A 12,177-nucleotide genomic window follows, 5' to 3' on the forward strand; every position below is an offset into this window, starting at 1 on the left:
TAATAATAGAGTACAGTAACTTTAATAGCTTGGCGAGACCTCACCAGAGGGGCTGGTGAGGTACTATCGGTTCACTGACCGTATAATAAATACAAATCCCAGCAAGCTGGAGATACTGAAAGTGAAGGGATAGGATCTTAAGAGGAGCGAGTGATTCAGACAACACTGCAGCCTAGTGATCACCTGAGGGATAGGTGATTGAGACAGTACTGCAGCCTAGGAGCAGGGGATACAACAGCACTGCAACTAATGATCGCCTGAGGAGTAGGCGATTCAGACTGTACTGCAGCCTAGGAGCAGGAGCAATCAGTCACAAGCAAATAACTTCACCAGTGGAGCTGGTGAAGCTAATACCTCACCAGTGGCGAGGGCCCACTGGTGAGTAGAATGGTCAGACAGGCAAGGGTAGGCAACAGAGAGGACAGTATCAGTACAGAATCGTGAGGCAGAAGAGTAATCGGTAATCAGGCAGAGGTTCAGTAACTTTAAGGCAGATAGGCAGAAGTACAGAATCAGACGCACAGCGAGACGCCAGCCGACCCGCAGGTCAGCTGATGCGTCTCCTGACCGCATAAAGATCATGACGGTGCGCAAGATCATGCCGGTGCGCGCACGCACGCGTCAATGCGGCCCTATGTGCGAAATACCCATCCTCGCCATCCCGAGGCACGGGACCGGCACAGGGTAGGAAGCTGGAAGCAGCTGCGGCGGCGGTGCTGTTCGCCGCAGTTGCCACAATTGTTACACTCATATCCTTGTATACACATGGGAACCTCAAATTGTTTAGTTTATTATTGCTTAAAGATGAAGAATTTAAACATTTTTTCTTTTTAAAGAGAATCTGTACTCTAAAATTCTTACAATAAAAAGCATACCATTCTATTAATTATGTTCTCCTGGGCCCCTCTGTGCTGTTTCTGCCACTCCTTGCTGCAATTCTGGCTTGTAATTGCCAGTTTTAGGCAGTGTTTACAAACAAAAGACATGGCTGCTAACCAGAGTGCGATAGGCTGAGAGGAGCTCAGTCTGTGACTCATACAGAGCCTGCAGGGGACGTGGAGAGGGTGTGTATAGCTTCTATCCTATCACAAACAGAGCAGCATATTCCTGCCTGAGCCCGACAAAGCAGTCAGAGGAAAGAAGATTACATTATATAACAGAGATAATACAGCCACTGTGCAACTAGGAAAGGCTCCAGTAAGACAGACCACGTTAGAACAGGTATAGGAACTTATAGGTTAGAAGAAATAAGGCTGAACATTTTGTTACAGAGTCTCTTTAATATTCTTGCTGGATGAAATGAAGGTCAAGCTTCTCAATATAAAACATTTAGGCCCCATTCAAACTTACATCACATTGCGTTGCATTACTCTCCCCCACCACAACTTGTTGCAGTGGCCATTAATGTCTATGAGACAGCCCCAAGTACCCATGGTGCAATGCGATGCAATGCAATAAAAGTGGTTCGGGAGTAACAGAGGCTGCAACGTCTTGCCATGCGGTACGTGACTCTATGGGAGTCAATGGCACTGCAAACAATCATTCGAGGCATACAGCGCATGCATCGGCCCTGTCGCCGGGAAAGTTTTGCACCTGCACAGTACTACTGCGCAGGCGCAAAATGCTCCGGGTCGTGGGAGTGCACGTGGCTGGACTGCACCTGCGCCGACATAACGGGCCTCTACCACAGGATTCAGGCGGCGGAGGACGGTGGGTGAACGATTAGCCTGAAGGGGGATAGAGAAAGCCCCAGGTATGTATAATTTTATTCTTTTGATTGATCACAAGTACACATTAGAGATTGTTGTGTTGCGCTGTGATAGGCTCCTATGCCGTGCGCCAATTGCACTGCACAATATGTGAAATGGACCTTAAGGTAAAGAATTTATGTAGTCCCATATGTGACACACAGAGGCTAAGTTCACAGTGGGACGTTAAAGCCGCACGTTAAAACAGCATTTAAGGCAGAATAACTCACTGCAATGAAAGATCAATACCCCGTTCACAGTGCACACGTTGCATTGGTGTCTAACGCTGCACGTTAAGTAAAAGTACTGCATGCTGTGCGTTATACACGTTATTAGCTGCGTTGGACTGTTTGCACATGCTCAGTAATGACTTTTCATTGCCTGTATTTTTTACTGTATCTTCTGTATGTGACGGTAATGATGCGTTGCGTTTTAAGTTTGCGGTGCGACTTTAACGTCGCATCAAACCGCAACGTCCCACTGTGAATCAAGCCAGAGAGAACTCAACTATAAAACATCCTCCAGGATGTATTGTTATGCTAACCATACACAGCCCAATAATAGTCTAATAAGGCATGCAAATCAGTCACTCATTGATCAATGACTGTAGTGATTAATTCTAACACCTCGTTAACTCAATTTGATTACACTTGATAAGAAGTCTAATCAAGAACCAACCAAAATGCTAGCCACTGATTTATTTAACACAATTATTATTATTTAGAACTTATATAGCGCTGGCATCTTTTGCAATGCCCAAAAGAGTCTGTAATCATGTCACTAACTGTTCCTCATAGGGGCTCACAATCTAATTGCCGCCATAGTCTGATGTCCCCATCATAGTCCATGGCCAATTTGTATGTTTTTGAGATGTATGAGAAAAACCTACACAAAATGCAGGGAAGTGGTTAATCCATCCACAGCTGAGTGGAAATTTTTAGCAACTAACTACTAAAAATCAATTAAGATTTGACCGTGGACGAAGGATCACTGACTGGGGGTGTGGCTGATGTGATGGCGTGAGAGGTGGACCTTACCAGCGCTCCCTCCCCGATCCTCTCCTGAGCCTGCCAGAGAATACGGCGCAGCTCTGCGGTGTTTTGATGCGGTGGATGCAGCAAGGTGAAGCGTAGCTGGGTCTCGGAGGAGGACTGGACGGTGAGACAGGCCCCCGCAACTGGAGTGACGCAGACGGGGTGATGACGCACGCTGAGTGTCCAGGAGCTGAGAGAGACCACGTGAGCCGGCATCCACCAGAAGAGAGACACAGGACAGTGTGGATGGCCGATGGCATCTAGCGAGTGAGAAAGAGAGGTGGATAGCAGCCGGTAGCCAGCAGCAAGCTAAAAGAGCGTGGAAGCGCTGGAGGAAAAAAAGGGCTCAGCCTAAGCCAATCTAGGAGGCGGAGGTTACGTGCCAGCAGTGGGGCTGAAAGAAACTGCCAAAGAGGTAAGAAGGAGCTATACTTCCTCTGTAATAAATTTATTGGGGAACACTAAGCAGAGCCCATACAATAAAGACAGTGGATCAGTGAAAATGACGGGCCGCAGTAAAAAGAGAGAAGAGGCAGATGAAAGCCTTAATTCATCTCAGAGATCAGCTAAAGAATTTTTCCCCAAAACAGGAAAACCGATAGAAAAGCAACAGGCAGCCCCATCCGCGGCCGAACCCCAGGAAGTAGCCCACAAGAAACGGGAACCTAGAAGACATCTGGCTTCCTTTAAAAAGCTTGCCCACTAAGCAAGATCTCTCAGAGCAGACGGATAAAATAGTGGTAGCCACAAAAGCAGAAATTGAATTAATCCGCAATGCCGTACACGTAACACATGAGAGAGTGGATAAGCTGGAATCAAAAATAAATGAGTTACAGGCAGCACTAGTGAAGGAGAGGGATGAACATTCCCATTACTGCAGCCTTTGCGCTATCAAGTAGAAGATCTCCAAAACAGATCTAGATGGAAAAATATTAGGATTAGGGGGTTACCTGAAACGTACAAACAAGAGGAACTGCAAGCAAAATTGACTGTTACGTTTAATGAGATGCTAAAAAGACCCCCAGAGCAACTAATAAGATTTGAAAGGTGTCATAGAGCACTGAAGCAAGCGCCAAAGGCAGGGGAAACCCCAAGGGATGTTATCTGTAGACTGCACCACTTCCATGAGAAAGAAGCCATTATGGCAGCTGCGAGACAACAGGAAACGACCTTATGTGACTCAGTCCAGATTCAACTCTTACAGTACTTAGCATTCAGTACGCTGCAGCAGAGGAGAGCACTACGCCCAATAGTACAAGTATTACAGAAAGAAGAAATACAGTACAGATGGGGGTTCCCTTTTAGCTTCATTGTAAGGAAGAATCAACGAACTTTTTTTCTCAGAGATCCGAGAGACCTCTCAGATTTTTTTGATTTTTTAGCTATTATACCAGTGAAGGTCCCAGGAATGGGACCGAGATCGGGATATGACAGCACAAAGACCCCAAAGACATAAATAATATTGCGAATATAGAAGATAGATTAGATAGAGTCTAATATGTGAGCATATAGAGGAGAGAGAGAAGGGGAGGAGAGAAGGGAAGAGAATTCATGGTTTCCCTTTCTTTTCTTTTTTTTTCTCTCTCCCCCTACCTCCCCCTAAGGAGGAGGTGAAATACATTATGTAAGCCCAGAGACATTGGATTATGGATCTTCCAAAAACACAATAGAGAAAGACGTAATATGTAATAAAGAGGGACATGACATTGGTGGCTGGAATGGCAGGTGTAATAATGCTACTAGTATTGTATTTATAGTTAAGGGGTATATAAAGGGAACATAAGGAGATAGATATAGAAGCTTATAAGGGGGGACAGGGTGCTGGAGGAGGAAATGAGTGGAGAAAAAAAAATGGAGGGATAGATATACCTGCCACGATAGCCACTGATGGATAATGATTATTGATAGAGACTCTGGGACAACTTGTAGTATTAATCGAGAAATGTGAGTTGATTAACAAATGTGATATGACCACTGGGCTGGGGCCACAGTGAATTTTGGATTAATGAATTTGAAGGTCGAGATGCTGGAGAGGGGGGGGGGGGGGGAGTTTTTTGTGTTTGTTTTAGGTGTTTAGGTGTGGGGTTTTTTTTCCTCCCTCTTTGTGTCTTCCTTTCTCCACTCCCGTAGGGGGAGGGGAGATGTACTATGTAAACAGAGAGATTAGAATAATGATTTTGTGGAATATAGATGTAAATGGAGAAAGATGTATAGCATTAAGTAAGAAGGTGGGATATGACATCGGTGGCTGGAAGGGCAGGTGTGGTATCCTGGTATTAGAAATAAAATATGTTAAAGGGGATCTAAAGGGAGTATAAATAGATAGATTTAGGAGTTTATAAAGAGAAGAGGGGAATAGAGGAAGGAGTGAGTGGAAGAAATGGAAAGGGATACATACACTCGCCACGATAGCCACTGATAAACTATTGCTCCCCAGAGGGAGTAAATGGTATAATGTCTCTGAGAATAATTGCAGCTATACATGGTGGATATGGGTTTGTCATAGATGTGGGTTTGGGGAGGTTGAAATTGGCGGCTGGAAGGACAAGAAAGTAGAACACTAAGAGGAAACTAAGAAGTTTGAAAGTTACATTTTAGAGCACAGGAATAGAGCACGGGGGGTTTGTTTGAAGATAAAAAGAAGAAATAATAGGGGATGGGAGAATAGCAACACAGGAGTACGCTATTGACACATGGGGGGAGGGTCTCAATACATAGAGATGTAGAACAGAGGGGACCTCTACTTATTGTGGCATAGTGAATTAGTGATTTCATATACATTATATATAGGAGAGCACGTGGATAAGGAGATAAAGGGTTTAACATATGGCAGAGAGTAAAATAATAGACACATAGAGATTATAGAATAAGACATAGACACAATAGTGGAAGAGCACGGAGTGTTTAAAGATAGAAATAGTGAAAGACGGGGTGAGTAGAGAAGAGAAATGAGGGGAAGGGGATTACACGGAATACTTGTCCTGAAAGTCGCCAATCGTAGGAGGGAAACTTTTAGGGTCTAAAGACCAAACCCAAATATGAACCTCTTAAATTGAGACATAAGGGAGGGGAAGGAGGGGGGGGGGGGGATGAAAGTAGTTGGGTTTTTTTTTTCCCCTTCTCTACCTTACTGGGTTTAGGTGGCTCACTGACTCATGTTGGAGGGTTAGGGGGGAGGGGGAAGATGGAGGGTCCTAAACTCCATGTTTTCATGCATCACATTACCCCGTTGGGCCAATAGAAGTAGGACAGGATATGCTATGACCTACAAGAAAAAAGAGTAAAATGCTCAGAGGCACCAATTGAGAGTGCCTATGTGGTTATAACCCACATAAAAGAAACAGTGAGTGTACAGAATGAAAGGTGTGGATACAAAGGAGAGTTGTTTGGGTGGTGTGAGTGGTTGGGTGGAGGAGGGGGGAGAGGGGGACAGCAGAGAGCCCCAGAGATAAGAAAAAAAGATGAGTGGTCTTAATATAATGTCCCTGAATGCCTGAGGGCTTAATAAGCCAGAGAAGAGGTCCTCCCTTCTTCAGGAGATGCATAAAGCTAAAATTAAGATAGCATTTATACAAGAAACTCACTTTAAAAATCTAGCACACCCAAAGCTAATTAATAAAAAATATCCCCGGGCTATTTATAGTAATGCGCAGGAGGCTAAAAAGAGGGGAGTGGCCATTGTACTCGCACGGGAGGCGATATTGGAGGAGGAAGAAGAAGTATATAGGGATGGGGAGGGACGATTCCTCCTAGTTAAAGGAATATATGAGAACAGGAAGAGAACATTAGGCTCCTTCTATGCCCCAAATAGTAAACAATTGAACTTCTTAGAGCAATATCTGAGGGCACTAGATGATTTTGCAGAAGGGGACATAATTACGGGAGGGGACTTGAATTTTACACTGGAACCCGCTATGGACTCATCCTCTGGTAAAAACTTTCCTCACATATAAAGGCATTAGGAGGGGTAGAATAATGATACAGAATAGACAGCTTGTAGATGTTTGGCGTCTCCAGCATCCCACGGTAAGGGACTATACGTTCTATTCGGCTCCACACAACATGTACTCACGTATAGACTGTATGTTGGTGTCTCATAATCTCCTCTCAGAACAATTGGACTCATCTATAGGTCAGGCCACGCTATGGGACCATGCGCCAGTGTACTTGAAGGTACATTTAACACCTAAAAAAGGGAGATCTCCCCAATGGAGATGTAACGCATATCTGCTACAAAGACAAGATATTAAAGAAAGAATAGCGAACAATATAACTGAATATTTCAACAATAATAAAGGAACAGATACCTCACATATGACCAGATGGGAGGCACACAAGTGTGTGATTAGGGGGTGCCTTATCCAAGAGGGAAGTAGAGCAAAGAGGGAGGGAGAAAGGAATAGGAGGGAATTATTAAATAATATTGAGCGACTGGAGAGAGAACATAAAGGAACAATGACGAGGGACATCTTAGGTGAGTTGGCGGTAGAAAGGGAAAAAAAGTTAATGTATATGTTACGGCCAGAACCCGAAGTTTGGCCAGAACTAGAAGTGGCCGGCCACTTCGGGTTCTGGCCGGCCAATGTGCGAACTGGCCGCTGCGCTGCGGCCAATGTGAGAAATGCAACAATTCCTGTAAGGTTAATGTTATGTTGTGGCCGCAGCGCAGCGGGCAAATGTATCACATCTTCGTTTATTCAATGAAATTAAGCCGGCGACAATGTGCGAACTGCCTTTTTTATCTGCCTCTCTCTCCTCCTCTGCCTCTCTCTCCTCCTCCCCCCCGCCTCTCTCGCTCTCCTATGGGCAGCCGGGCGGGGACACGCGTGTCCCCCTGGAGTCGTTCGTCGCGGCAGGGAATCCTGCCGTTCTTGCAGAGCGGGTGCTGGCAGAAGCAATGTCTGCAGCCTCCCCGCTCTGCTCTCCTGCCGCGACGAACGACTCTCCTGGACACGCGTGTCCCCGCCGGCTGCCCATAAGAGAAGGAGAGAGAGGCGGGGGGAGGAGAGAGAGGCGGGGGGAGGAGAGAGGCAGAGAAAAAGCCGGCGACTTAATTTCATTGAATAAACTAAGATGTGATACATTTGCCCGCTGCGCTGCGGCCACAACATAACATTAACCTTACAGGAATTGTTGCATTTCTCACATTGGCCGCAGCGCAGAGGCCAGTTCGCACATTGGCCGGCCAGAACCCGAAGTGGCCGGCCACTTCTAGTTCTGGCCAAACTTCGGGTTCTGGCCGTAACATATACACGAGCCAGATATGCGATACAGAGATGCCAGAAGACCTATTATGAATATGGGAATAAAGGTGGGAGACTCCTAGCAACAGCACTTAAGGCCCAACAGCGGGTGAATTATGTCCCATTTATTAATGATCCCCAGTCTAAAAAACACCATAGAAGTGAATCCATGGCAAGAATCTTTAAAGAGTTCTATGAAACATTATATGGAATAAGGGGAGAGGTGACAGACAACCAGAGAGTAAAGAGAAATAAGGATATAGTGGAGTATATACAGGAATCAGGCATGCTAAAGTTAGCGGAAGAGGATAGGAAAAGGTTGGAGGAGCCGATATCTTTGGAGGAGGTAAGAAGAGCAATAGCCCATTCAGCGGTAGGTAAGGCCCCGGATGGCTTTGGGGCAGAATACTTTAAGTGCTTTGAGTCCATTTTGGCACCACATTTGGTGGACACATTGAATTCCTTGGTGGAGAGGGGGGACAGAGGCGGCCATTATGGAAGAGACTCATTGGAGACACAAATCACAGTAATTCAAAAAAAAAGATAAAGACCCGGGGCAATGTTCCAACTATAGACCAATATCATTGCTAAATGTGGACCTGAAAATGAGTGCGCACATATTGGCAACACGACTGGCAGGGCTGGTCCCGGAGCTGGTTCACCCAGATCAAGCCGGGTTTATAATGCAGAGGGAGGCCCGTGATAATATCACTAGAGCAGTTATGCTTTTACAGCATGCGAAGGAGTCCCGGTCACCTGTCATGTGCCTCTCAACAGATGCCGAGAAGGCATTTGACAGGGTGGACTGGGACTTCCTGAAAGCAATCCTCTGTCATATAGGAGTGGGGGAGAACATGCTGATGCGCATACTAGCGCTATATTCGACCCCAATGGCCAGAATTAAAGTTAATGGAGTGTTATCAGAACATCTGAAGATCTTCAGGGGAACTCGCCAGGGCTGTCCCCTCTCTCCACTGATTTTCGTGCTGACGCTTGAGCCACTCCTGAGGAGGATTAGGATGAATGGGGATGTGAGGGGAATGGGGGTAGGGAACAGAGAGCACAAAGTGGCAGGTTTTGCCGATGATCTTTTGTTTTTTCTATCAAAGCCTAGGTTGTCTTTACCGTGTTTGTTAGTGGAATTTAGTAGATATAGAAGCCTGTCAGGCTTCAAAATTAATTGGGGAAAAATGTGAGGCCCTGGGGGTAGCTATGGAACAGAAAGAGATTGAACAATTAAAGGAAAATTTTCCTATCAAATGGGTATCACCCACATTGAAATACTTAGGGATAAATATATCACCGGATGTACAAACATTATATCAAAGCAATTATAAGACCATAGCTCAGGTGGTGAGGAGTGATCTAAGTAAATGGAATAGACCGGAATTTACATGGTTCGGAAGGATCAGTATCTTAAAAATGAATATCATGCCAAGATTAATATATATTTTCCAGGCACTTCCATTAGCGGTGCCAGCTTCTTTTTTTACCCTATTAAGAAGGGAATTTTTTAGATTTATTTGGTACTCTAAGCCACCACGCATAAAATATAGTTTGATAACTCAGCCTAAGGAGAAGGGAGGGCTCTCTGTTCCGAACCCCCAGTTATATCATGCGGCAGCTTCTATAAATGGGATTGTGGATTGGCACAGGAATACAAAAGAGAAAATTTGGATTGAGATGGAGCAGTATTTAGTAAATACACCCCTTACAGGGTTACCATGGATGAAAAAGAGGGTGAGTATTATACATCCAGCGGGATGTTTTTTAGATAACGCACTAAAAATCCTGTTCTTGTATAAGCGGAAAACTCAGTTGTCCAATCAGCCCTCCCCACTTCTCCCGATCCTGGATAATCCAAAAGGAATGCCTATCTATCTTGGAGGGGATCACAGCCCTTAAGGGCAGGAATGTTGGTGAGAGAAGGTGAGTGGGAACCCCCAATAAAGTTTTTTGAAAATATACAGAATAGTGCATGGGAAATGTGGAGCCTCCTGCAATTTAGATCATTCTTGAGGACTCAGGGTACAAAGGAGGAATTTTTAAAAGAACTTACCCCGTTTGAAAAGATGTGTGCAGGAGAGGGAAGTACTAGGGGCTCCCTGTCTAAAATATATGGTCTGTTAAACATGGGACAAGAGTTAACAGGTAGTTGGAAAATTAAGTGGCAGAGGGATATACAGAGGGAGTTTACGGAAAGGGAATGGAATAATATCCTGTATTTTATGCATAGGAGCTCAGTTTCTACTAGGATACAGGAGTCGGGAGTGAAATTGGTGAGTAGATGGTATTATACGCCTAGTAGATTGGGTAGGATGTTTGTGGGGGCCGATGTGGGATGCTGGAGATGCGGTAGGGAAAGAGGAACCCTGATGCATATATTCTGGAGCTGTGTAAACATTGAAACATACTGGAGGGAAGTGAGAAGATTTATTCTTCCTCCTACATGCTAATTCAATGAGCAGAAAAAAATATAAGAAATCAATAACTATACATTTAATAAATGCTGCGAGGATACTGATAGCGAGATGGTGGAAGACAACCCACATTCCAACAGTGGGGGAATGGCTGAAGGAAGTAACCCATATATATAACATGGAACAGTTGGTGCAAGAAAATAGAGGAGGGGGAAAGCAGTTTAAACTGACATGGAAAAAAATGGGAAGAATTTATAGAAACAGAAGACTATAGGAGTATATTGAGTAACAACGAACAGGATGATGAGATGGGGCATTCTTAAGGGACTATTAGATGGTGAATAAATTATTTTGAGATGAAATCGTAAGCTGGGGGCTTCTGCTTGCTGCCCCCCCCCTTTCTCCCCGCCTAACATGGGATGAGTACGGAAGATGTGGTTAAGTGATGAATGAGAATAGAAAGGGTTGTGTGAAAGGAAGGTAGATTAGAGTGAATGAGAGGATGTTTGGGAAAAATATCTGAAGCAAAATTAGTTATATAAAGTAATAGGGAGGCAATGGGATTAACCCCGAAGCTGTGCTGTGTTCTGGAGAGGTGTGGTTTGGAGGGGGTTGCAGGAGAGTAATAGCCTACCAATGTTGCCGTGTTTTTATTAGATGAAATATGCAAACACAATATGGTATGTATGTTTGAAGTGTTTATATGTAATAATATTAATTTTCTATAAATAAAGAATTTATAAAAAAAGATTTGACCGTGTGCTTGAATTGACTAGATTGGAGTTTTTTAGTCTATTGAAAGAAATTATTAAATTCCTTGTCAAGTCATTTGTCTCACTTGGGAACACAGACAGAGACAAGTGAGGCAGAGAGGGAGGTAGCAAGACAGAGAGGTAGGATTTTAAGTTGGTCACCATGACAGTAAATGGTCCTAAAGCTCCAGTGTGGTTTCCGTCATGGCTCTCAGCGGTAGAGATTGCATCGGACCCAGGAAGTGGGATGACATCGTCTCAATAAGGATACACACAATAAAAACCTGACAGAGGCTCTATCTCTTCCTCATTCAAAGTAAAACTAAAATTAAAGTTTTGGCTTAAATTCCACATGCAGTCACAATCACTCACCTGAGAATGGTACTGATGGCAGGCTAGTTCTTTTCTTTGCTGTGACTTGTGCACTAGGTGTACATTTCGCTTCAGGGCGTGAAAGCCAACCTCCTGTAATGGGAAAATTAATTCTCATGTAATATCCAGAACAGCGCTCAATAAACATTAAATGAGAAATCGTGCACATGAGATTTTTACCATTATGCGCAACCGATCATGGTCCTCCGCCAGTTTTTGCATACGTGATTCTTCAGACACGATCAGCATATCTGTTAGTTAGCTAAAGAACTGTGTGTGGCATTTATACCATTGAAAATGGATGCCAGCACCCAGGCATTTACACTTAGATTTCAATCGCATAAAAAGGGGTTAGAACAGGCATGGGCAAACTTGGCCCTCCAGCTGTTAAGGAACTACAAGCCCCACAGTGCATTGCAAGATTCAAAAAGCCACAGTCATGACTCATAAAAGCAAATGCATTGTGGGACTCGTAGTTCCGTAACAGCTGGAGGGCGAGTTTGCCCATGGAACCGTGTTTAAGTTTTAGGGTAATTACTGTTTAATGTGCATTCTAGCTTGTGTCCTTATTTGGGCAAATTTCCCTCACTACCATTCCTGAGAGGAGT

The 12,177-nt window shown here is 44.4% G+C and overlaps 1 protein-coding gene across 6 annotated transcripts in view; it reads right to left on the reverse strand.

Annotated features, from left to right (window-relative positions):
- SFI1 (SFI1 centrin binding protein) overlaps positions 1–12,177 on the reverse strand; it is a 145,840-nt gene that overhangs the window by 68,980 nt on the left and 64,683 nt on the right. For all 6 annotated transcript variants that reach the window (XM_068238479.1, XM_068238463.1, XM_068238456.1 and 3 more), the window contains exons 10-11: positions 11,750–11,820; positions 11,570–11,662 (exon numbers count right to left, since the gene is read on the reverse strand). In XM_068238479.1, the coding sequence (XP_068094580.1) occupies positions 11,570–11,662; positions 11,750–11,820 (164 nt within the window). The remainder of the gene's footprint in view (positions 1–11,569; positions 11,663–11,749; positions 11,821–12,177) is intronic.

Source organism: Hyperolius riggenbachi, chromosome 1 (assembly GCF_040937935.1).
Source record: "Hyperolius riggenbachi isolate aHypRig1 chromosome 1, aHypRig1.pri, whole genome shotgun sequence".
NCBI lineage: Eukaryota > Metazoa > Chordata > Amphibia > Anura > Hyperoliidae > Hyperolius > Hyperolius riggenbachi.